The 25,918-nt window shown below is 45.5% G+C and overlaps 2 protein-coding genes across 10 annotated transcripts in view; both read right to left on the bottom strand.

Moving 5' to 3' along the window:
- The window catches only part of MROH7 (maestro heat like repeat family member 7), a 36,570-nt gene extending 17,903 nt beyond the window's left edge, over positions 1–18,667 (bottom strand). For 4 of the 8 annotated variants that reach the window (XR_013230286.1, XM_077333616.1, XM_077333620.1 and 1 more), the window contains exons 1-7: positions 18,447–18,667; positions 13,999–14,151; positions 13,244–13,341; positions 11,101–11,202; positions 10,233–10,321; positions 9,378–9,498; positions 8,916–9,011 (exon numbers count right to left, since the gene is read on the bottom strand). Coding sequence is in view for 7 of the 8 variants with exons in the window: in XM_077333616.1 (XP_077189731.1) it covers positions 8,916–9,011; positions 9,378–9,498; positions 10,233–10,321; positions 11,101–11,202; positions 13,244–13,341; positions 13,999–14,151; positions 18,447–18,477 (690 nt within the window). In the remaining variant the exon portion in view is untranslated. Of the gene's footprint in view, positions 1–8,915; positions 9,012–9,377; positions 9,499–10,232; positions 10,322–11,100; positions 11,203–13,243; positions 13,342–13,998; positions 14,152–15,007; positions 15,105–15,364; positions 15,447–18,285; positions 18,405–18,446 lie in introns of those variants that run through there. The other 4 variants (XM_077333617.1, XM_077333618.1, XM_077333619.1 and 1 more) reach the window with 4 other exon arrangements.
- A 135-nt stretch (positions 18,668–18,802) lies between these two features.
- Positions 18,803–24,262, bottom strand: PARS2 (prolyl-tRNA synthetase 2, mitochondrial). 2 transcript variants are annotated; one of them, XM_077333623.1, is made up of 2 exons: positions 24,084–24,262; positions 18,803–21,612 (listed from the first exon to the last, which is right to left on the bottom strand). In XM_077333623.1, the coding sequence occupies exon 2, from the start codon at positions 21,576–21,578 to the stop codon at positions 20,154–20,156; it is 1,425 nt and encodes a 474-aa protein (XP_077189738.1). In that variant the 5' UTR covers positions 21,579–21,612; positions 24,084–24,262; the 3' UTR covers positions 18,803–20,153. The 2 variants fall into 2 exon arrangements, with proteins under 2 accessions (XP_077189738.1, XP_077189739.1); XM_077333624.1 differs by having other exon boundaries at positions 24,069–24,261.
- Between the last annotated feature and the right edge of the window lie 1,656 nt (positions 24,263–25,918).

The following is a 25,918-nucleotide window of genomic DNA, read 5'->3' as shown; positions in this document are numbered from 1 at the left end:
CAGCGTGGAGTAACGTGGGACCTTGTATTCCACAGTTTACTGGGTAATTATGTCACTGAGATAGAACCAAGGCAGACAATGATCTAAACATGGAAGAACTTTATTAACACACACACTAATTAGACAAAAGACAACACATGCATACTCTAGCAAAGAAATGTACATTCCTAGCCACTAGCACACAAGGAAAAGGCTTATAGGGGAGGAATCTATACTAAGGGTTGATTGGAAGTGATATCTACCTGTCTTCTGGGTGGAGCAGAGTTCCGGAGGTCCAGGGAAGCAATTTGGGGCGACGGACGAGGGACCAAGACGAACGTCGGACAGAGTTTCTGTACCCTAGAAACTGACTGCACTTTGTGGCTGTGGGAGCCCAATATTTAAAGGAAATTTGTGACCTGAGGTGATAGGGGGCAGATCCTATCTTGTCCAGGGCTTGGACAAAGAGTTTGATGGCCAGTAACGACTGTAGCCAGGTCCCAACAAAGAAATGGGTTGTTGAGACAAAGAAACTAGCTGCTGGGAATATGAAGAAATATTTCCTGTCTAGAAGGGCTGATGGCCCATTTCTGGCAAATCCTGGATGATTGCTTGTGCCTGGGGATAGTGGTAAGGGAAAAGACAAAGACCAAATCTTGGATTAGATTTGGTGTTGAAAAAGAGTGGCCAGTTCCCTTTACAAGACAATGTGCTTGGCTGGCTGGAGGGGAGTCTTGGGTGGGGTGCCTTTGTCTCTCTGTACTTGCCAGGTGTGCTGACAAACTCCTCTTTTGTTTGCAAGCAAGTCGGTTGGGGGAAGCCTAACTCCAAGTCCTGCTTCAGAGCCAGAAGTGGGTTTTAGTTTCTCTCCCATTATGCTTTGCAAGGCTTGACCTGGCTTCTCTCTCTCTCTGGTGCCAGGGTCTGCTCAGGAGTGTCAGGAAGGGTTGACACGGGTGTGCCAGCCTTTGATGGAGGGGCGACAGCCCACATAACAATCCCCCCCTTCATTTGGGAATTACAAAGAGTGGAACTCTTTGGAACATTCACAAATGACCAAACCACATGTAAGCAAAGATAAACTGTCCACAGAAGAAAATAGTCAGAAAGACTTTTGGGAGGGTGAGGTAGGTTTCCAGTTCTTGCCACTAGAAAAACTTCCTACTCTATCAAAGCCAAATTAAAAGCAAAAATAGTATTAGGAGCTAAGGGCTGGTCCCTTTTAGATGACTGTGGAGATATGCTGGCAAAGTGAAAACTGTTCCTTTTGACAGGTGCGGGCAGTTATTTCTAACATGCGGGCAGCAATCTACCTTACAAATACAATCTATAATAAAACATTATTCTAAATATCATTAATGAAAATCACATTCAAATGCTTAAATCCTAATGGGAAATACACATAACACATCAATAAAACAATACAATAACAGTAAATGAAATAAAATACATAACTCTCATGGCGGGAAAGAGGTTAGGTGTCTTTCCCTTTAGGTCAAATGTCCAATCCGGTAGCGCTAGCAGCTGCAATTGCTTTGCTGCTGGTCAGTCCAGTCCATGTGTAGGCTAGAGTCAAAATTTTTCCAATCAAAGATGAATTTTTAATTCCATCACCATCTTGAGTTGGTAGACAGGAAGGGCAGCTGTAGGTGATGCAGGTCCACAGCTATACAAGAAAAATGCAGTGGAACGGAGGGATCCTGTCCATGCTGGTGAAAGGCAGAAAACAGTTCAGAACAGAGTCCATAGTCCTTGGGGCTGCATGAAGTATCTTCCTGGAATACCCAGGCAGGGGAAAAGCAGGAAGCATAATAGTTCAAAGCCAACTCCAGGTCAGGAGGTGAATTGCAGTAGCAGCCAGTAGAGGGCGCAGTGTAGACCAAGGGTCCATTATGGGTACGAGGCAATCAGGTACAGTCTGTTGAATTGTCCCTTTTCCCAGCAGGCGAAGTAGAAAAGGGGAATGACCAGGGTGATCTGGCAGATGAGGATGATGATGGGGTGCATCTTGAAGTTGATGGCACTGGTAGCATTGCTTGACCATCTTAGCAGGGATTCCTACCACTGGTGATGTCCCAAGTTAGTAATCTTGGTGGCTAAAGTGGAGATCTGGTTACCGTTAACAGTGACGATCAGGATGGCAGCATCTCCAGCTGTTTCACTGCTTCCAGGGTTTTCTAAAGAGCAGGATGCATGAGGAGGTTGTGGAGGGGTTCCATACCAAGTCCCAGGATGACAGGAGAGATATGGGAGCTCTTGCTTCGTCCAGAGGAGAGCGGTGTAAGTGAAGACCCATTAATGGATTGAGTACATGTTACAGGAACAGTGATTAAATAATGGTGCCAAGGGCTGGATCCGGTGATAACCAATGGCCGAATTATGCTCTTGGGTCACGTCCAAAAGAGCATTTTTCCTTATCAGTTTTTGGTGTGGGCAAGGCACGGGTGATGTGCCTCTAGGGCTTCACTGTCACAGATGAGGCCTTATTTCTCCCGGCATTGGCAACCTTGGACATTGACTGTCTGCCAACCTGTAGAAGAGAGATCCTAGCCCAGTGGCTAACATAGAGGATGTCTCCGGACTGAGTTAGAAGTCCAAGAAGAACTACAGGGTGAATTTGGAAAAAATTCCGGTGGAACTACTGTGGCCACGAACAGGCGGAGCAATCCCGGCTCAATCTTGACATGCAAGAGAGCCCACCAATCAAATAGGGCAGCTTCATTTGGCATGAGGGTTGCCACCATGAACTGCTTTACTTAATGTGGCCCTCAGATTTAGGTCTGATTAGTTCCGTGACTAGGGCCAAATTAATATAGTGAGCCTGCGCACATGCAAGTGCCAGGGAAACGTTTGCTCATTGAGTTCATGGAGTGCTGTACTTCTACAACAATATCCAGAGAATTTTGGACTGGTTTGGCCAGTCAAGAGGTGGCATCAGTTCTACATCCATCAGGGAAGCATCCATGCCAATTGGGGCTAACCAGATGAATACATTTATTTAGCTGTGTAAGGTATACTCCCCCCCTCGCGTCCGAGAGCGGGCAAGGTCTTTGTCCCTATTTCCCTTTACCCTGGATCAAACTGGAGGAAGGTTTCTGCCACACCTTCCAAAGCAGGCTCTCCTGAATTGCTCAGTGAGAGTTGTTTGACCACAACAGTTGTGGTGGGGGCTGGAGGTTTGACCTCTGGGGGCTCTTCAGTGGCGCAATCCTCCTGGGGATTGTCCAATTGTCCTTTCCATTCCTTGAACTGGACACAATGGAAATACTTCAACCAGATGCTCCCATTCTTAGGCAGAGCAACCTGTTATCCTTAAAGGGAAAGACTGTTCCTGTGCATGGGCAGAAGGTCTTTATTGGCTGCCTGATAAGCTAGATTTTAATTCAAAACAAAAAAAATGACAAAAAGAAAATGTTCTAATTGCCAATTAAAAATAAAAAGACAAAATGTAAAAGGGAAGAAAAATCTGTAAAGGACACATTTCCCAAAGAAGATCTGTGACTTCCCCCCCTTGCTTCCCTGAAGTGGGAGTCAGTCTTTAAAGAAACAAAACTTCTTCCCTTCCCGATTTGAGAAGAAAGAATACTTTCTGTGCTGTTAAAGTTCCTTAGTTATGTAGATTATTTGCTTCCCTGGGGGAGAGCAAGGCATGAGTCATAGGCCTGAGTGCCTAGGAAGGCAGTTAGACAAAGAGAGTCTGTTTTTATATTGCAAAATAGGGGCTGTTTCAGTGTGACTGCAACTATCAGTGGAGGCTCTACCAATTGTAGCCAAATTTAAAATTTGGAAGTTTAAAAGTAAAAATGGAAGCACACATGTTGAACAATTATTTTTCTGTGTAAATTAACTCAGTGGCACTGGAACTATTTGTGGAAGTTGAGAAAATAAGCTGATTATCTCATTGAATTGGAAATATGTTAACTTTGCTTGCAACATTAACTGGAAGGAGGGAAGCTAAGAGTAAATTGAAAAAGAATGTTGTCCTTGCAACACATTCTTCCCTGTCAACTTGGATTTTGGAACTCTGTACAGGTTCAGAGGCAGGATTTCCTTCCTGACTCTGAGATGTGGGAACTGAGAATATTTCCTTTTCTTTAAAGACAAGAGGTGAAGCTGGGTTATTGGATCTGCTGTATTTTCTTTTCAATTTACTATCTGTGTGGCTTTGGAAATCCAGTACATTTTGCAAATGTGCTTTTACTTTTAAAAGTTCACCCTGGAATTCCTTGTTTTTCTCATTAAGATCCTTAATTTCTAAATCTTGTTTCTGGGTAAGAGTTTTAAATTTCTCTATTTCCTTCTGCCAATCCTTAGGGGATTCAGAAGAACTTTCTAGGGGGCTAGTTTTCTGTAGCTCATATCTAAGTATGTCTCTGTTCCTTTTCTCTCTAATGACCTTTACAAAAGCACACATGAGCACATATGTGGGTTTGTCATGATACTGGGACATGTCTGCCCCAGTATTTCTAAGTTCCCGCCACAGAAAAATCCGGTCACCAATTTTATTCTGCTGCCGAAGGGCAGAATCTCTATTAGGTTTGGGATTATTCTGGGGGAAGTTACTATAAGAAAAACCACTCTGTTTCTTATCCCTGTTTTGGGCAGGGGAAGGTGGCTGTGGGCGCTCTGCTGAGTTGGCAGTAAGCTTCCCATAGGCAAGGGCTAGCTTTCCCAGAGGCTGCCTGTTGAACTGGGCCATGTCCAATCTGGCCTCCTTGAGCCTGGCCCAGTAGTATCTCCTTAGGAAGGTTTCCGGGTGCTGAGACCGATTCTGGGCAGAGGGAACTGCCTGCTGAGGGTTCCCAAGAGGTGTTGGGGGAGGCACAGCAGTTTGGGTGCCAAGGGAAGACTCTGCACTTTGGCCAGAGAGGTTCTTCCTGGCTCTAAAGCTGCTGTGTCTCCTGTTTCTTCTACATTTCAAATGCGGGCCACTGTTGGCATAAGTGACCGCCTGCACTGATTCCTGGGAGCCTTTCTTGGGATGCTTGACTCGAGAACCTTGAGCATAGGCCGCCTCACGGAAAAGGTCGCCAGCGAGCCGTACCTTCTCCTTGAGCGCATACCAAGTGATGTTGGTCGGGTTGAACAAGCCTATAGCAATTTTTGTTCTGATGTTGAGACCATTGTAGAACGGGGTCTTAAAATTGTCTACATTAAAGTTCCATATACCCTGAGCTTTTGGCTGAACCTTCTCAGCTAACTGCGCAAGGAAGCACTTGCGGCTTGAATAGCTTTCAGGGTTCTCATCGGGGCCTTGCTTGTCCATGAGGAACAGTAGCTCCGCTGATTGGCCTGGCCATAGCAACTTGGCTATTTCACGGGCCCAATTCATTGGACCTAACTGTGCCATTTTACGTTGGAGTAGGCCATTCCGTAAGGCTTGTGCGTCTGGTCCAGTAGCACACACCCTTACCAACTGGCATAGATCCTCCCCGCTGGCAGTGGGGTACTGCTCTAGGGTTGAATACAGCCATTGCACGCCAGTGTCCCTGTTGAGAGGGCCCAACTGGTCACCAATAGCCTTCACTTCATGAGGCTTCCAAATCATGACTCTCTCCTGGTTGGTAACCTCGACACGGCCGTTTGCCATGTGCCTCCGGACTGTCTCATGCTGGACGGGATGGACCGGAGTGGAGGTTTCCATCCAATCAAGGTGGATTGGCGGATGTGAGACAGCCTCTTCTGGCAGCACCTGCTCTGTGTGAGACAGGTCTGGCAGGGCAGGGAGTGTCTCGGGATGCACAGTTGCAATGAGAGCAGTCTGAAGCCCCAATTTTTGCTTCAGACTTTCAATTTCACGGCGGCACACATCATGGCTTATGGCTGAGACTTGTGCTGCTTTTTCCCTAGCCAGAAATTGTGCTGCACTCTGTGCCTGATCATGCAGCTTGCCCAATTCTTTCACCCTAGCAGAGGCCTCTTCTGCTCTCAGAAGAGCCTGTTGGCACTGGAGATCTTTCTCCTGTACCAGATTTGCATAGTGGTTTTTGTCCACAAGCAAGTCAAATTTCTCTCCTTGCAACTGTTCTATTTTTCGGTGGAGCTTGCTAATTACAGCATCTCGCTCCCCGATTTCTCTCTCAAGATCTTTCCCCAGGGACTCAAGATGACCTTCCGTATCAGAGAGCTTGAGTGCATACTCACGCTCCTGATTTTCCAGTGCTAGTTGGAGGTCCTGTTCCAAACTTTCCGACACTGTTTGGAGTTCTCTAATCTGTGCCACACTGTCCTGCAGCGCAGTGTAGAGACCCCAGGCAGCGTGGGTACTCACACTTCCCAGTTTCAGCCTCCTGGAGTCACAGTAAGACTGAAAAGTCTCTGTAAGTTTCTCCAGGGGATTTGGGTCTTTAAAGAACCCAGGTTTCCAGGGGTTGCGCCCCTTTGACATGACCCACTTGGTCAGCTGGTCTACCCTGTCCTTGCTCTGGAAGGCTTCAGCAAGAACAATCTTTGCAGCCATCTCTTATGGCAGCAATTACCCAAACACTCAAAGAGATAGGGGAAATCCTACAGGCAACACACCCAAGAATTAACCCAAAGATTGCTGGCACCGAGCTCCGGTATGCAGCAAAAGAAAGACCAGGCCTGTGTCCTCTGTCTCTGCAGAATGATCACAGCCTGCACCAACCCTGATTCACGGTATATACAGCACATGAACAGGAGGAAACTAAAGGGGGGGGGTTTGGCACGGTGTCCTTTCTTGCCCTGCACTTAACGGGAGTGCCCGAAGTCAGGAGGAGCACCTGCAAACCTCGACTGATTCACGGTATCTACAGCTCGTGATCAGAAGAGGAGGGAGAGGAGCCCTAATTCACGGTATATACAGCACATGAAAGGGCAAACCTCAGCTCTGCCTTAGCGAAGGTCAGATGCGTGAGGGCGGGGTTCCCTATCGCACGCTACCGTGGTGGGAGGCACCCTGTGGGTCTGAAAGATGCAATGTGGGGTCCCCACAGAGCGACAGTCAAAACCCACAACAAATTCCAGGTGAACACCGTTTTAGCCCACGGCCAACAGGCTTTATAGTACTAAAGGAAAGGAGGGGAACGGAAAACAGCCCACCCAGAATTCACACAACAGTGATTGGCAAACACACTCAGACAACAAAAGCCACTTGTTCAACTCAGAGACTTTTCCCCTACGTCACCGAGGTTTTAAACCGAGGTAGTTGCGTGTCTGCTTTTACCACGGAATAAAAGCCCTGGGGCAATTGCCCGCGTGATCCACCAGATCTGTTACGCCAAATGCGTGTCTGTAAGGACACGTGTCTAAATTTAGTTGTGGGGAATCAGCTAGTAGAGCCAGCAAGAGGCAGCGTGGAGTAACGTGGGACCTTGTATTCCACAGTTTACTGGGTAATTATGTCACTGAGATAGAACCAAGGCAGACAATGATCTAAACATGGAAGAACTTTATTAACACACACACTAATTAGACAAAAGACAACACATGCATACTCTAGCAAAGAAATGTACATTCCTAGCCACTAGCACACAAGGAAAAGGCTTATAGGGGAGGAATCTATACTAAGGGTTGATTGGAAGTGATATCTACCTGTCTTCTGGGTGGAGCAGAGTTCCGGAGGTCCAGGGAAGCAATTTGGGGCGACGGACGAGGGACCAAGACGAACGTCGGACAGAGTTTCTGTACCCTAGAAACTGACTGCACTTTGTGGCTGTGGGAGCCCAATATTTAAAGGAAATTTGTGACCTGAGGTGATAGGGGGCAGATCCTATCTTGTCCAGGGCTTGGACAAAGAGTTTGATGGCCAGTAACGACTGTAGCCAGGTCCCAACAAAGAAATGGGTTGTTGAGACAAAGAAACTAGCTGCTGGGAATATGAAGAAATATTTCCTGTCTAGAAGGGCTGATGGCCCATTTCTGGCAAATCCTGGATGATTGCTTGTGCCTGGGGATAGTGGTAAGGGAAAAGACAAAGACCAAATCTTGGATTAGATTTGGTGTTGAAAAAGAGTGGCCAGTTCCCTTTACAAGACAATGTGCTTGGCTGGCTGGAGGGGAGTCTTGGGTGGGGTGCCTTTGTCTCTCTGTACTTGCCAGGTGTGCTGACAAACTCCTCTTTTGTTTGCAAGCAAGTCGGTTGGGGGAAGCCTAACTCCAAGTCCTGCTTCAGAGCCAGAAGTGGGTTTTAGTTTCTCTCCCATTATGCTTTGCAAGGCTTGACCTGGCTTCTCTCTCTCTCTGGTGCCAGGGTCTGCTCAGGAGTGTCAGGAAGGGTTGACACGGGTGTGCCAGCCTTTGATGGAGGGGCGACAGTCCACATAACAAGGTGGCTTCATGTGAAGGAGTGGAGAATCAAACCCAGTTCTCCAGATTAGAGTCCACTACTCAACCACCATACCACACAGCTCTTGAAGTACATTATTTGTTTCAGGTGTGATTTGCATGAGGAAAGAATATGTTTTGCTGCTTTGCTTCTAGTTTTTGGATTGTTTGTTTTAGAGGTAGGAGAAACCAATTCCGCTCTTTCTTTAATGTGTAAATGCAGAGAAATGGGGAAGAGACCATAGACAGCCTTGGCCAGACACTCCTCCCTCCCCTTTTCGGCATAAATATTTGCATGTTTCATACAACCTTAATATCCCAAAGTAGTAGTTACAGCAATACAGCACTGAATACCAATTCACTGCAAGTCCAGTGTCACCCACATGAATGTGGGATAAGTTGTTGCAAATTTTAACATATCTTTTAAACATATATTTGAAAATGAAAACAAGGACCCCACATGTATAAGTTGAAGAAAAATGGCTTTAAATAAATAACACTTTTTAATGCCCTGGAGTGGCAAATATTACTTGACCATATGATAAATCTTACACCATGGAGCTAGGCATGTCTCTCTGCTCCCCATCCAGGCAAGGAGAATGAAAATGTGCACATCCTTTGGGCCTAGGCAGGGTGCTGCAGTCACTCACTTCTAAGAGCACCAGCAGCTCTGTTGAGCAGGGTCTCTGTAATAACAGGGATCTCAGCATGGCTTCTAGAGCCTCCACATTCTGGTTGTACAATGCCTGAGAAGAAAGGAAACCGAGTATAACAATATAGTTCTAACCTCAGACTATATACAACAAAGAAATGCCATGATTCATACCTGGGCACAGCTCTTCCCCATGGGACCAACTGTTCTGCATAGAAGGCTGAACAAGAGCATAGCGAGGTCTGCTGGTGGAGACCCTGTCACAAATTAGGAAGCCAGACCCTCACCCTATGGCTGCAAAGAATTGTTCTCATAATGTGACAAAACTGAAGGGATCTACAATGATATCACTTGCTACAGAGAAATCAGATTTTTGATAGCTTTTTTAAAAGGAAGATTTTTTTAAAAATGAAACAATAAGGCATTGTTCATACCCATCCCTTCAAGATATGACAAATACCTCAGCGTTGCTCTTTTCCCCATTCTGACATTGCAAGGTGTCAATCGGAAACAAGGAAAATATACTGGCAATGATTGCGATGAGCAACTCCTTTTCTGTCTGGTGAAATGTCTTGGCTTTGCTGAAATGGGAGTGAAGGGAGAGCATTCAGTCACCAGAGCATGAATTCTCTTCTGAACTGTATGTCAAAGCGATTGGGTACAGGGGTCCCAACTCCAAGTTGCAAATTCCTCTTGATTTGGGGCTGGAGCCTGTGGTGAGTAAGGTTTGGGGAGGAAAGGGACCTTAATTGAAACTGATTTCATTAAGGAAACCATTTCCTTATGTGAAACTGATCTCTGTAGTCTGGTATAATTTTAAGAGTTATCCAGGCACCACCTGGAGGTTGGCAACCTTAATTTCGGTAGCCTACTGCATGTGAAATGGCAGGGTAAATGTATGTTAATTTACTCTCATACTTGTCTATAAGTATCAAGTGATTACTTCCATTCCATGACATTGTATCTCAGGAAGTCTGCATGCACATGAAAGCTCATACTTTGAAGAAAACTTTGTTGGTCTTAAAGGTGCCACTGGATTCTAAATTTGTTCTGCTGCTTCAAACCAATATGTTTGAACCTACTTGAATCTGAGTCATCCAAACTGAGTCATAGCTACAATATCACAAGGAATCAACCATTAACTTAGAAAAGCCAAGGCTGTCCCAGTATGATGATGTTATCTGTCCCTATTCCTGGATCAGAAAATAATTTTTTTCTGTTGCTGTTTCCCGTAATCGTTGTCTGTTTTAGTAAAACCAACATCTGTGTCTATTTTATGGTTCAGGGAGGACATTGGGAAGATGATTCAAAATACCTTAGGTCCTTGACGAGCTGCATCCCTTGACAGCGCAAAATTGTGCCCTGGAAGTCTATGGAGTTCAGTGGCAAGCCTTTAATTTCTGCCTGTGGATCCCAGATGAAACAGAAGGATAGAAGACATGACCCCTTGATACTGACGCCAGACTCAGGTTTGTTGTTATTATTTTCAAGTAGTCTAAATAGCTTCATGGGTGTGGCTTGTGTGCATGTGAGTGCTCTGTACTCCAGAACAGTAGTCTTCAGGCTTCCCAGACCCAGGGCTCACTTTAATATCTACCCAAAGACAGGAGACCGTTTGAATTCTGTATCGCAAAATCTCTCTTTCTTGTTTTCTCTCTAGGGTGGCCAGATACCAATGTGGGCAGGGTTACTGCAAAGGAAACACTTGAGCAGAAGAGGGAATTTCTGTAGGTTTAGCTTGACAGGAGGGCTGAAGAAACCTGCATCTCCTGAAATCGCCTGTCAAAGAACACCTCTGATCTTTTGCACCTAGTCATTCTCTCCTTCATTTTAAAAAAAGAGCCGGCACCATTGCCACCACATCTCAAGTCAAGGCTTGCTTTAACAGTGGGTGCCCATACCACCACTTGAAGGCCCTTGTCCGTCCATCCCCATACATGTGCTGGGGAGGGGAGTTCTCTTCCCCACGTGAAAGAGCAGTGAAAGGAGAGACAGCCTGTGCATAAAAGCAGGGAAGAATGCCCAACCCCACAAATCTTGTTGGTCTTTAAAGTGCTACTGGACTCAAATCTAGATTTTCTATGGCAAACCAACAGGACTACCTTCCAAAACCAAACAGCAACTGGATCATTTGGTTCCCTGTCCATGTCATTGGTGCTATCAGTGTATTACGTGTGACTCACAGTTATCTGCTTGGCGAGTTCCAGTTTCGGGCTCCCATGTTGGTAGTCTTCCTGATCACTTCCACTTAGGTCAGAGCCGGATGTTGGTGAGCCACTTTGGCACTAGCAACAGGAGAGAGAATGGTTTCAGAATACTTTCCTAAGTCACACAATTGGGAATTGGCTTCTAGATGTGAAAACAGGGCATTAACACATTGGGCTATAGGTGAGTAATCATATTCATTCAGCTGACTGTCAGTTATTCCTAGGCCCATGGAAACTCCAGATTTGGATGAACTCCGAATCAGTACTAAGAAGTACAAGAATTCCTTTAATGCAGAGAGAAATTTCTCAGGAATGCAAAACACTTTAGCCACAGAGCCAATTCCTTCTTCAGACAGCTTTGCTTCCAACCTTCCTACAAAATAGGAATGCCAGCCTGGAATTACAGGTCATCTCCAGGCAACAGAAATCAGTTTCCCTGGAGAAAATGGCAGAAGATGAATGGTATGGTGTTATACCCCACTGAAGTCAGTCCCTCCCTTCTCAAACCTACCCTCTGCAGGCTCCACCCCAAAGTGTAGCCATTGCTTTCCACGGCTGCAGAAGTGTTCTTGAATATGGAAGGGGTGTAAACGATGCCAGATTTCCAAGAACATATAGGGCCGGACTAGATGTGGTGCTATTCTTGTGTTTACCACTTCTGCTGCCATTTTAATCATGTAAAAATGTCATGTGGGCCTGATTAAGGTTGCAGCAGGGTGGGCTGAGGTGGCTTTGCTCCCTCATTTCTTATCAACATGTCCACACCCCACCCACCATACCGCACAGCTGTTTTAGCACTTGAAAATGTATGAGGGTGGGAATAACCCCCCCAATAATAAAATTGTCACATACAATGTGAAAAAATCTTATGCAACACCCCCCCCTTTTTTTTTCTTTTTATCACTGCACACCCTTCCAGCCCTGATGCCCTGGATACCCAGATCAGGAGGGTGAGGCCATGCTGGCAGGCCTGGTGGATGGAAAGGCTCTGCTCTGCCCTGCCGCCTGTCTGCTGTCTGCTGCTACCTGCTCAGCTTGTGGGAGGGCCTGCCCTGGCTGTCACAAAAGGAGTAGGCAGAGCTGACTGGTCAGGCTGCGCCCTCTGTAAGCTGCCCTGGGAGACAGATGGTGCAAACCCAGAGTCCACAAGCTGGGCAGAGGGAGAAGGGCAGATTGCTGCATGTCCCCCAATCCAAGGGCTGACCCACTGATGCCACCCAGCAGGCCATGCTAGGTGGGCGCTGCTGCTGCTGCTGGTGGCTTGCAGAAGTGCCCCTGTGGCAAAGCAAAACATGCTGGGAAGAGGCCAGCAGGATGGGTGACTGGGTTCGTGGAGGGTCTCTTGGTGGGTCTCTTCCCCCAGCTTAGCTGCAAGCTTTTGCTATCCTGCTGCAGTTGACCTTCCAGAGCCTGCTGGGCAGCCTGACCAAGCAAGCCACTCTGGGTAAGTGTCACACTGTTGCAGCCACCCCTAGCTCATGGGCAGGACTTCCATAGCGTACTTGCATTGCATTTCTCTGTAGGGCTGCTGCATAAGATCTTTTCACATCAACAAGAAAGTTACTGTGGGATTCAGGAGCATTTTAAAATGACTTTAAGAAATGGTGTCATCCTCATAGCAGCTACAAGGATGTTGTCATCATCATGTCCAGTCGGGCCCATAGTGACAAGCAGACTTTTTGGAAAACTTTTGGACACCAGCCATGACCTAGTGCCAAAAGTAGGCTGTCCTGGCCCTCCCTGCATTCCTCTGCCTTGGCTCTCAGCTGCTTCTATTACCAGGTCAACTTTCAGAGTCTTGGCATTAAAAGCCACGGTTCAAACTAACCAAGAAAGTATGGAAGGCAGTTCCTGGGCCTGATAAACAGCTGTAGACATGGGCAGAGGAGAAACATGTTTCCTGCCTTATCACAGCAACTCTGTTAACAAACCCTACTTTTAGCCTGCTGCTGGGCACCCAAATTTTTGCACCCTCATTGCAAAATGCACAGCTTAATTTGGGAGTGTGAATAAGGAAGCAGACAGAAAGGCTCAGAGAGAAATTAAGTGCAAGCAGGTACTCCATACTGGAATCAAGCACTAGGAAGGGTAATGGCTAGCCTGCAGAAGATGCTCCCACCATTTCATTCAGGGCCGCTGTTCCTGGGGCTGCCCTCAGCTGTCTCTCGTGCTTTACTTGCCCGTCATACAGCATCATCCCATAGGCATCCACGGATTCTGAATTTGATAAAATAAAAAGTGAATGGAACAGGAGGCACCAGATGCTATGGAAATGTCTGTTGCTCTCCTTGTCTGGCTACTAAGTGGCGGTCTTGGAGTTCTGCCTCTGACCAACCTTCTGTTAATTCCTAAATCTGAGCTACCCTGAGCTAAATCTGAGCTATGGGGCATTAATTACTTCTAGACTCAAATGAGGTTTGTAGTTCTTAGTAGCTAGTCCCAGCAACCCAAACATGCCAAGCAGAAGGGTTTTTCTTTTTTCACATAAACAAGGAAGTCCTCTGACTGCAGTAATTTGCACCAGTCTCTTGAGTATGGGATTTGGTGGACTAAAAAAAAACAACCCACTCACATTCTCAGGTTTTGGACCTGGAAAGGCAAGATTCTATTTCCCTTCTTCACACAAGGCTTCTTTGAGGTTTAAACTTCGACGATTCAAGTTCATCAATCTAACCTGAATTTAGTTTTATGAAGTACTTTCTTAGAAAGGCACCATAGCACTCTGCAAAACAGTCTAATTAACAGCATGTGTTCCATGATGCCACCTGGAACATCAGCTCTGCAGAGAGGATAGACTTAAAAGATCCATATTTTAATATTTGCATCCCTATGGCGTATATTTCTGTGGCTCTCACTTCATTTCCCTATCATTACCTTCAGAAGTCATTTGTGACAAATGGGGTTCAAATACGATGTTCCTGGACATTAGAGTGCTCTGTTGGGCCATCTGGACTCCAGCTGATTCTTCATTGGCAGTGGCCAGATGTTTTTGATCTTCCTCCATCTTCAGGATCACCTGTGTGCATTCTTGAACCACCAAAAGAGCACCAGATTAACAGGAAGAAGCTCTATAGTTTATCTAGCCCATTTACAAGGTACAGAAGGTTCCTTTTAATCCTTACCCTTCAGGAGTTTCTATCTTTAAAGCAGATATTTACCACATGAACAGCAGGAATGACCATTTATTACCTAGTGTGGTTTTACTGCCAAAATGGAACTATTCTCTCTTGCAGAGTTACCATGCTACTGTAAACCTCTCAGAATTATTCACAAGCAGGAAAATTAGTGACTGGGTGTATGTTCTATGCTGCAGGGGCTGACAAGAGTTTGACTTTTTTTCTGAAAACAATACTGGCCTGCATATACTAGTGATAAAAGGTTGAGATGATAGGCTGGGATACACCAGATGGCAGATGAGGACTGCCATTTTTGAACACGTGGAAATGCTTATATGGGGGAATAATAGACAACGAACACATCAGGGGAAAAGTTCAAGACACAAACAAGTTTTATGTTGTACTAACTTCCTATTTATAGGGAGCTTTTTAAGTCCAGGGGAGCTTAACATTTCACTTATTATTTGATGTATATACTGCCCCTCTCCGCAAACAAGCTGGGGGATATTTATAGCAGTGGATTAAAACAATCCATAAAACAAATCATAAAAAGCTAAAACTAACAAGGCCCCCTTACCCCCATCTTCAGTCTGGTCTGCAGAACTGACTATAAGCAAGGAAACATATACCAAGCAAGAATACAAAGGGGGGAGGGGGGCACCATGGCCCCAACCATAAGCCTGGTGGGAAAGGGCCATCTTACAGGCCCTGCAGAACTGTGATAGCTGCATCAGGACTGTGATAGCTGATCTCAGGTCACAACTTACTTATTCCATCAGGCTGGCGTCAGGTCTGAAAAAGCCCAAGCTCTGGTCGAGGCCAAGCGGATGTCTGTGCGGCCAGGGATTACCAACGCATTGGCAGCTGAAGAACAAAGTGCTCTCTGGTAAGCATATTGGGAGAGACAGTCTCTCAGATATGCAGGCCCAAGCTGCATATGGCCTTAAAGGTTAATACCAAGACCTTGACCTGATTTGGAACTCAACTAGCAACCAATGCAGCTGCTGGAAGGCAGGTCAAATGTATGTCCTCCATGGAGTCCTCATGAGGACCCAAACAGCTGCATTTTGGCCCTGCTGCAATTTTGGGTTAGGGCAAAGGACAGCCTGTCTACAGCTACTTACAGTAATCCAATCTAGAGGTAACTATTGCATGAATCACTGCGGTGAGGTCTTCTGAGCTCAGGTAGGTTGCTAGTAGCTTCACCTAGTGCAGATAGTAAAATGCCTGATGAGCAAACTTTGCGATCTGAGTCTCCATAGAAAGAGAGGCATCAAAGATCACCCCCAGATTTCTGATGGTGCACCAAGGTATCAGTTGTACACCACCTAGAAAGGGGAGATACACTTCTTCTCCTGGTCCCTTCTTTCCGAGACACAGGACTTCAGGCAGCTCCGTCAGAGCCATCCAATTTCACGTGATCAATCTCATCACAGGTCTGAAGTGGTGCAACCCATTCTATCACCTCATTCTACAAGCCACTCTTGGACTTGCTTCCAGCAAGGCCAGCCAACCTTTCTAATTTTCTACAAAGGAAGTCTGGTGTCTTGTGAAAAATCACAAACAATTCAAATTTTGAGAGAAAATAACTGGGAAGCGCTCTTCAGCATAGATGTTATTCCTAAAGCTCGTGATCCTCATTACTATCCTCTTCCCGAGTAAGCCAGTATTTGACAGCCTATTCAGGCCAAAGACCAATCTGGGTGAGGAAGAGTCACAGTGTACTGAGATACCTTAGAGCTGAATGAAGGTTCAGACAAAAGTTATTGTGAGCAATGTCCTGCAATTATATATATAAGGCACTAGCAGTCAAAGCTATTGCCCTGAACTAATCATCACTATCACTAAACATTATAAAGTTGAAGGTGTGCTGCCAATAGGGAGAGAGCACTCTGCCAATGAGGGACAATCTTTTCAAATTGCATGCACTGTCAATGAGGGACAATCAGTTCAAATTGCACTCTGCCAATGAGGACCAGCCATTTAAAATTGCATGCTGACAACTCACTTCCTACATGATTGGCCTTCCCTGGGGGTGTGCCACCAATAGGGAGAGAGTACTCTGCTAATTAGGGCTAATTGTGGAGCTTATCTGTCCTCTTCGTGCTCTTCCTGCTGCTTGCCAGGTAGAAGAGGTTTCTTAAAAGACCTGCTGCTGGTAAGTTGCCCCATCCCCATCCTCAGCCTTTTCCCACCCTCCATGTCCCCCAGGTCAGAAAGGGAAACCAGCTGCTTCCTTTGCCTCCTGTGTTGGTCTCAGGTTTCAGCTCTCTGCTGGAAGGAAGTGCAGATGAGCTGCCAGGAAGGCAGACAGAATCAGTATTTCAAAAACAGAATGCCAAAGGACAGACAGAATGCAGTGAACGGCTTAACTCAGTCCAGTGAGTCAACAGTTCATTCAAGCAGTCTAAGGGCATCAGCAGAAGGAGGAGGTCCACAATCCAGGCCTCCCAGCCTCAAGTTAATATATGCTGTCAGCAGCCTCTCATTTGTCACTTTGTGATGATTCAGTCTTCTGCAATCAGCAACTGCCTTGCTAACATGGTGTGGTGCCTTTTAGACTAGAGCTCTCTTCCAGCACTGAGCTGGCATTGCTTATTTGGACCAGGTGGACCAATAAGACAGGGAGGTGCAGCTGGAGGCTGGGCAGAGGAATGAGATCCTGCAACAACATCTAAGTCATGGCTTGTTTGCAGCTCCATTCCTTCCTGCTGGTCAGAAATGTTTGTTGACCATCTGGCTGGGCTAGGCTCTCATTCATCTGAAGCTTGGATGAAGCTGGGAGCTCCTGGCAAGGCTTTTCCTCCAAGGAGTCCTCACTAACAGGACCTGGGCTCACAACACCTTCCCATGGCCCTGCAGCTAGCTATCAGAGTACTCTTTGCTTTCTGACCCCTCCTCAGAGGGGCTGGGTGGATCCAGCAGCCTTCCCCATCCAGCCTGGCTCTTGGGAGAGGTGGGGGGATCAGGAGGCAGGCTACCCCCCTATGGCCTTTCCTTTTGAGAGATGGGGATGGGAAGGAGGCAACCCCACCTCCACGGCCTTCCCCAAGCATCCTGGCCTTTGGGAGATGTAGGGCAGGTTGGAAAGAGGCAGCTCACCCCATAGCCTTCCCCACCAAGCTTAGCGTTTGGGTGATGTGGGGGAGGGAGGCAGCCCCCCAGAGCTTTCCCTGCTCTTTGAGAAATGGGTGGGAAGGAGGCAGTCCATCTACTGATAGTCTTCCCTGAGCAGCCTACCCTTTGGGAGATATGGGGGTGGGTGGGAAAGAGGCAGCTTCCCTCATGGCCTTCCTCACTGAGCCTGGCTTTTGAGAGATATGGAGGAAGAGGCAGAGAGGAGACAGCTCCCAGGCGGCCTTCCCCGCCTGGCCCACGCTTTGGAAGTGGTTAGAGTAGCAGACTCTAATCTCAAGAACTGGGTTTCAATACTGACTCCTCTACGCCCACCCTCCACAGCCTGGTCTTTGGAAGATGTGGAGTTTTATGGGCAGGTGGGGATAGTGCTGACCTATGTAGACACTGTTGTATGAGGATGGGGATAAGAGAGCCAGTGCCCCTCCAAAGCAGCTGTTTTCTCCAGAATTGATGCCTTCCTTCCCTCCCTTTTCTTTGTCTCTTTCATCTTCTTGAAGGTTTCCAGGCCCCCACATGGAAGTTGCCGACCCAGCTGGCTGCATATGGAGGAGTCAGTACTCTTTAACCACTTCACCACATTGGATCTCAATATCAAGCAGGGAGGAGGGCCAGAATCCAGGAAGGTCACAATGCAGGTGTATGTGCTAGCCCCCGTTGTATTCCTCTAGTCCAGGGGTAGTCAACCTGTAGTCCTCCAGACAGCATTCGCTGACAGGGGCTCATGGGAATTGTAGTCCATGGACATCTGGAGGACCACAGGTTGACTGTTTTAGTCCACGTATAAATGTGGCAAAGGAGGACTATGCTACATTTGTTCTCATCTCACCATGAGAATTAGGCTTACGATTTTTAGAATTAGTTACTGATCTGGCCAAGTCAACCCTGCCATATGGGGATTTATACCTACTTTGCCTACATTTTGGCCCACCACATTTGCTCTAGTTGAGTGTGTTAGAGGAGTCATTCACCAAGGTAAAGGCATGTCTAATAATACCGCAGCCTGTGTGGATAAGGGACCGGAACTCAACCTCCAATGGATTATGGAAGGAAATTATCCTGCTTCCTTACTTGGTTGGCAGAAGTTACACTGGTTTTGCATCCATTTTCTTTGATGGAGAAAAAGGTTCTGATGACATCATCCATACCATTATGACATTTGCTAGAGTCATTAAACTCACGACAGCAATGCTTGTCACAAAGCAGCAAAGACAGTGAAGGCTATATACGAGAGGTCATTCTTCCAGCTGAGGCAAAGGGAGAAACATCCCTCAGGCAAACTATTGTGTATTCGTTGCAGAGGCAAGATTTGAATGTCTTCCTTTTTCCTCACCTGTTTCTTCACTTATGAACATCTTTCTCATTTATTCTGTCGTGTCTTGCCGAGTTGGTATACCCTTTAAAATAAACTGATGCTTACAAAATCATTGTTGTTTAAATGTAGCAGTTATGTTAAAAGAGGCAGATTACAATACAGGACTCAAAAATTCTGGTTGAACAGATGAACAATAGTAATAGACCTCTTCGGAATTAGGAGTTTGGCTCAACCTACGACCAACAGCAAACAGTTGACTTTAAAATCAACACACAGCTTGAAGGTATACTCAAAATGCATGATTTCTATAAAATGTCAAAGACTCCAACTTGTTATAAGTTTGCCACCTTAAGTCAAGACGCAAGGAGGGATACAAATATCTTAACAATACTCTCAGGTTAAGCCCTTAATTCTTTTTCAAGCTGCTCCAGGTTTGTAGATTCAGGTGGGTAGCCATGTCGATCTGAATAACATCAACATTCATATCCAGTGGCATCTTTAAGACCAACAAAATTATAAGATTTTGGTATAAGCTTTTGTATGCATACAAACCTTCAGATACACTGAAATGGAAGTTCCGAGTTCATACATATAAAGGGTAAGTCTCAGTTAATTACTCTCGGCACTCCACAATTAAGGGTACATCTACACATTAAGCTCCAATTTTGATATATTTATTTGCTTTACTATATTCCCCTCTCCAGAATTACACTCCAACAAATGGTGCCCATGTAAATTAAGCTTATTCTCCCTGTTGAGTCCATGCATCTGTTAAATGCCTTCATTATGCTAGTTTGCTTTTCACCCTCAACTTATATGTATGGACTGGGAATTTCCATTACAATGTCTCTGAAGAAGTGTATGTGCACATGACAGCTTATGCCTTGAATAAAACTCTAAGGTGCCACTGGACTTGAATCCCCCCCCCCCAGGCTTGTATAGTTAAGGTACTGTACTAGTACACAAGCAAGTAGTGTAGCTCGAATATAATTCAGCCAGCAAAAGATCAGAAATATTCAGACGCATCACATTCAGACCCAGTGAAGTACTCAGACCACATGATCTTACCCCCACTCCACCCAGCAAAACTCTAAGGAGACATTTAAAAGGTACTTGTCCCTCTTTCGAGTTCATCCTTTACCAATTTCAGTGTTATATTAGCCACAGATACTGGATGACTTTCAGAGAAAAAGACCTTGGTAAGCACTTGATTCCAGAGTATTTCAACATTTATCTCATCCCACTTAGGTTACATGCTGCTGTGAATAGCCAATGGCTAACCTGATGCCAATGCTGTGGACAATGGCTAAATGGTGCCGGTGAAGCTCTGGAAAAGTGGTACTGTCATAATCTCTGTTGCTTCTGGTCCTTGGACTAGACAGTATAAACTAGCAGCCCCACAGCCACCTCCTCAATCCTGTTTATTTCAAAAGCATTTAGCTCAAGAGTCAAAGGCTCAAGAACTAACAAACTGGAACTTTATTTAGCAAGTCAATAATGGCTTCTCTGGGGAGAAACAGATTTTCTCCGGTGTCCTGATTCCATACTTCAAAGAGCGAAGGGTCATCCAAAGCTTTCTTCCCACCAATGATCACATAGGGATATCCAAGTTTTTTGGCATCTTTTAACCTTTTGCCAATGGTGAGATGGATTCGGTCATCCAATACAATCTCCTCTTTGAGCTGAGGGACTGCTTCAGCAACAGAGTCATATAAGGCTTCCAGGAGCACTGCTGCTTTCTCCTCCTTGCTACCTTTCTTTGGGGGAATGAAGCAGGCTTGATAAGGGGCAATGAGGCTTGGCCAACGAATGGCATCCTCAGTAGAAAGCACTTCAATGGAAGCTGCCAGGATGCGTGTCACACCTAAACCATAGCAGCCCATTTCAGCTGCAACAGGCTTAGACTGAGCAGTTTGCACAGTAGCATTGAAAACGGATGAGTATTTGGTGCCCAAGAAGAATGTATGGCCAACTTCAATTCCTTTGGTCTCAACTAGCTCCCCGTTGCAAACTGGGCAATACCGCTGGTTTGAGTTTATCAATTCCATATTCACTGAAAAGTCACAGTTTGTACACATCATCAGCTTGTCCTCACCAATGTCAGCAGGAAGCTGGAACTCATGAGACATTGTTCCCCCAATGCTCCCTGTGGCTGCTTTGACTTTCACAAACCGCAGATCCAAGCTATTGAATACATTACAGTATGCACTGCAAACCAGAGCATATGTATTGTGGGCAGCCTCCTCAGATGCATCAAAAGTGTACATATCTTTCATATAGAACTCCCGACCACGAAGCAACCCAAAGCGTGGTTTTGGCTCATCTCGAAACTTTCTTGTTATCTGGTACAGCAAGAGGGGTAGTTCTTTGTAGGACAACCAGCCTTGAGATGCTACGAAGTCCGTGATAGCTTCTTCGTGAGTTGGTCCTAGGCAATATTCTAGACCATGTCGGTCTGCCAGGCGTAAGAGCTCTTTGCCCATCAGGTCCCACCTTCCACTGGCTCTCCAGAGCTTCGCTGAGCATAATGTAGGCATGTTTATTTTCTGACCCCCTATGAGCTTCATTTCTCGGTCTATCACCTTGATGAGCTTCTCCATTGCTCGGACAGTGTATGGCATATAATGGTAGCAGCCAGGGCTGGCGGGACAGATCAGGCCTCCTAATAACATTAGCCTCTGACTTTTACATGTCATTTCCCCCATCTTGGTCTCCTGCGATACTAATTCATCCTCCCGCAGATTCATTGATAGAAAATGCTGGGATAACAACAGGCGCTTCTGTTTCTCATGGTAAAACTTGCAGTGCTGTTGATGCTTTCGATGAAAACCGAAAGAGTTTGTCACACCAGGGAAAAATATTCTCCATCTTCTCAGAAGTGCACCCATGTCAATACTAACAGTAGTATCCTCTCTTTTCAATCTGCAGATGGAGAGAGCATGTAAAATACTTTCAGATCACATAAAGTGGCACATTATAGTATACTGTATCTAACTCTTCAAAACCTAGCTCTTATGAAAGGAACAATGTATTTTACAAGCCCACCCTAAGCAAAAGTAATCCATCTAGGCTTCAAAGGAAGGTCTGGCTTAGCCAGCCTTTTAAATATATCCTGAGTGGAGCCAGACATCTGGTGCATGATGCAGATGACGTTGCACCTTTTGAGAAAATTCACATGAAGAGAGAGAGCCAATACAGGCACACCTGTGAGTAAATAAGGGTTGTTCAGGCTGACCTTTGTGCGTGAGTTGGCCAGACACTGGTAGTATAATTTTAAGAATACTTTCTGGGTGATAAGGCCCAATTTTAGATAAGTAGGATTCTGATTAGACCTGCTAAGGATTGTACTTTGAGAAATGTCTCCGGGGAAAAACTTCACCGGCCAACGGGGAACCTGCTTCTCAAGTATATCTCCAAGATGTCACTAAGAGCCACTGTGTAGACTTCCAAACAGGCTACAAAACAGATAAGCAGCAAAGGCAAACACAATCCTCACATACAAGTTGTGATGATAGGGAGAATAGTCACAGTAATTTTTGTGGGGACAGCCAATAGATGTTATAATTGTTCTCAATTGTTACAGGAACTGAGAACAATGGCCACAATGCTATTAAGCTCAGGTGTTACGTCAATCACATTTGATTTCTTAAGATTGAATTACAGAACTGTGAGAGAAGTCTGGAGGAAGTGGAGAGAAAGAGGCCGAAACTATTCAAAACACTAATTAAGGCCTGAAAGAGCATATACTTCAGGTAAAAAAAGGTATACCACAGATGAGGGGTGGGAAATTTTCTGAAACAGAAATATTTTCAGGGCTTTATCTTATCACAGAAAAATTTCCATTTCTAAAGATATATGGTTTCATAAAATTTACAGCAATGAATGGATACCCTTGCCCATGTCAAGTAAGTCTGCCAGTTTCAAAGCTGAAATCAATATTTCTCTATTGTTTATCCTTGGGAATTGTGGGATAATTGGGAATAAAATAATGGGAGACATTATTTTATTGTTTTGTAAATTGAGGGGTGCAATTAAAATCACAAATACATATTTTACATTTTATTTATTTAAAGGAAAAGTATGAAATCATTATCAATTCCCCTGATTGGTTATAGAGGTCAAATTGAAACCAAAGCTGAAATTCTTATCTATATGCCTCCTCTCATATGATGAAGCAATAATATAATTCAAAACCTAAATAAACTTGAAACATTGAAACCTAAATAAATAATTCCCAGTCAGCAATGCAAGTTACCTCTGTGGATGATTGAACTGTTGGAATAGATGAACTGACAACCACATTCATGTATCCCACACATTTCTATGAGTGCTAAAAAATGTCTCAGCAGTTTTCTACATGTAGAGGCCACAAAAGAACATCTGTTGTGACCTGAAAAGCCCAGGCCAGCCAAATGTCATCAGCTCTTGGAAGATGAGAAGCATCAGCCCTGATCAGTATTTGGAAGGAATACTGAGGAACACCAAGATCACTATGCAAAGGCAAACCACCTCTGATTCTATCTTGTTGCCTTGAAAACACTACAGGATTGCCATAAATCAGCTGTGATTTAACAGCCCCAAAAAAGAAAAGAAAAAAGTTTTTCTATGCCCTCTTTTTCTCCTTAATTTAAGAAACCAAAGGGAAGTACATGCTACATTATCTTCAAATGGCAATTCTGTGGCAGCAGCTGGGGGAAAGACACAAGCTATAGATCATTAGGCAAGAAACAGAAACTGAAAGTCTGTTTTGTAATGCTTTTGTAAATGCAATCACATTTGGAACACTGTACGGTTTTGGTCATCCATACAGATAGATTCAAGTGGGTAGCCATGTTGGTCTGAAGTTGCACAACAACAATTGAGTCCAACAGCACCTTGAATAAAGCCTTGTTGGTCTTAAAGGTGCTTTTGGACTCAATTTTAGTTTTGGTCACCGTTCCTCAAACACACACACCCACACAACACCCCTGCAGAGCTAGTAGATTGCAGAAGGTGGCAATTATGATGATTTAGGGGACTGGAACATCTTTCCTATAAGGAAAGGCTAAAGCGTCTGAGGCTTTTCTGTTTAGAGAGAAGATAATGGAAACATGAATGCCACTTCGCCTAGCCTACCGCACACGATAGTTATGGGGGTAAAATAAGTAACAGAGAACACGTATCAGGCTGATTGACAGGGCTTCCTTTCAGCAATGGCAACAAAACGGGCGCCACTCTTTGCGCAGCTGAACACACGACGACAGAGCACAGTTATTTGTACTTGTGGTGAACCCGGATCCATGCAGAGGATGATGAAGCCAGCCAACGAGGGGCTGACCCGCCCCCCAATTCCAAGTAGTTCCCCCAATTATAACAGAGCTCCACCCTGCAAAGCCCACCTCGTTCTAACCCACCGGACGCTCTCTCGAAAGTCATCCCGCTGCAGCGACGCCACCGCCCAACTTCGTTAACTTTCCATTGCCACTTGCAGGCACGCCAAAAAACGGAGCAAAAACAGCAAGCCGAATCCCACGCATGCGCACAAACTATTTCCGCTCCTTTGCAGAATACCGCTGAGCCCGGGAGAGGGAACGACAAACGCTTCTCCCGCCATTTCCTAGACAGACCACCCAATAAACGAGAGCCTCGAGATCCTCACGTGACACACACAGAGCACGCGGTACTTCCGGGATAGAGGGGATTTCCGAGAGCAGGTTTCGGCCTGTCTCCAGTTAGCTGCAGGTTTACCGTTTTCCTTCCGTGGAGACGGCGCGACCTGGACCTGAGGAGAGTTGGCGAACAAGGAGTTTCCACAATGGAGGGTCTGAGGAAGTCATAATTAAGAACACGAAGCAACTCATCCGCTGCCTGCCTCTGTCCTTTCTCACGCTCAGCCACCCTTGTGTTGCTGTCCAACCCTTTGTTAATCCCACAGCTAAAGGGCGTAAGAGCGGCGTTGTTAGGCTTGCCTCGTTTTGGTCCCCACAAACTTCCTCTCCTCCCGTTTCACACACCCTAAAGGGCACCGAAAGTGACAGTCGCCTGGAAGTCTCTGGAGTTCGAAGTCGCCCCCCGCCCCCCGCCCCTCTGGGCTTCCTCTTTTGCGGGCGCTTGAAATCAAGAGTTTGAGAAGCCATTCCACGGAGAAAGACCGGAGTGCCTGAGCTGCTTGTGGGCGCTGCCTGATTTTTCTTCGTTTTCGCGGCTCCATGGTAGAAAACGGTTTGGTTTAGGAAGGCGAGGGCAGTCTGTGGCATATAGAAACTGTCTTGTTTAGATCCTAAATGGAACTCCCTCTCTTTGCATGCGTGGAGTAAAGTTTGAGTCCGGTGGCACCTTTATGACCAGCAAAGTTTTATTTTGAGTATAAGCTATATATGCATACTTCTTCAGATATGTTGAAACAGAAGTCACCAACCATTGCATATAAAAAGAGGGTGTTGCCAAGGAGAACTGCGGGGAAGAATTGGTCAAGATACATAAATAACAGCAAGAAATAGATATAAGATTGGATTTAGGCAGTTGACAAGAACTTGTGAATAGGAGCAAATTAGCACATAGCATTAAAAAAATTACAAGCAGATGCAACTATTGAATGGCGTTAATGTGTAGAGAGATAAGATACTAATATCTGTTAAGCCCTGGGGGTTCCATTGTCCTGAGTGTAGTAATAACTTGTAACTCAGCAATCTCCCCTTTCAATCTGTTTCTGATATTCCTTTGTAATAAAACAACTACTTTGTGGTTCCCCAATTAATATCATGGCAGGTTGAAGTATTTTCCTACAGGTTTCTCCGTTTTATGATTCTTGATGATAACAGAGTTGTGTCCGTTTATCCTTTGACAAGAGCCTCTTGTGGCGCAGGGTGGTAAGCGGCAGAAATGCTGTCTGAAGCTGTCTGTCCATGAGGTTTGGGAGTTCGATCCCAGCAACCGGCTCAAGGTTGGTACTCAGCTTTCTGAGGTCGGTAAAATGAGTACCCAATGTGTATACCCTTCAAAAGATCATTTGACATGTGGTCCTCATACAGTCAACTACTGGATCAGGCTATGGATTGTCACAGGAGGAAGTCAATTACTTCAGCATCCTTGCAGGGATATCTGCCTTTTAAACTTGCAAGATTTCGTCCTTGATGGTTTCACAAATGAGATAAGAGCCCCCTCCTGAAAATGCCCCATGCTCATACCAATAGTTTCCATGCCTGAGTCCCTGCTTCTTCCACCAGTGTACATTGTTGAAGATTCTTTA

This window comes from Paroedura picta, chromosome 4 (genome assembly GCF_049243985.1).
Source record: "Paroedura picta isolate Pp20150507F chromosome 4, Ppicta_v3.0, whole genome shotgun sequence".
Classification (NCBI taxonomy): Eukaryota; Metazoa; Chordata; class Lepidosauria; order Squamata; family Gekkonidae; genus Paroedura; species Paroedura picta.
This window is presented reverse-complemented; position numbering and strand designations above follow the sequence as displayed.

Excerpts from the sequence above, each read along its gene's own strand:
- PARS2 (XM_077333623.1), bottom strand. The coding sequence starts at position 21,578 with ATGGGTGCACTTCTGAGAAGATGGAGAATATTTTTCCCTGGTGTGACA.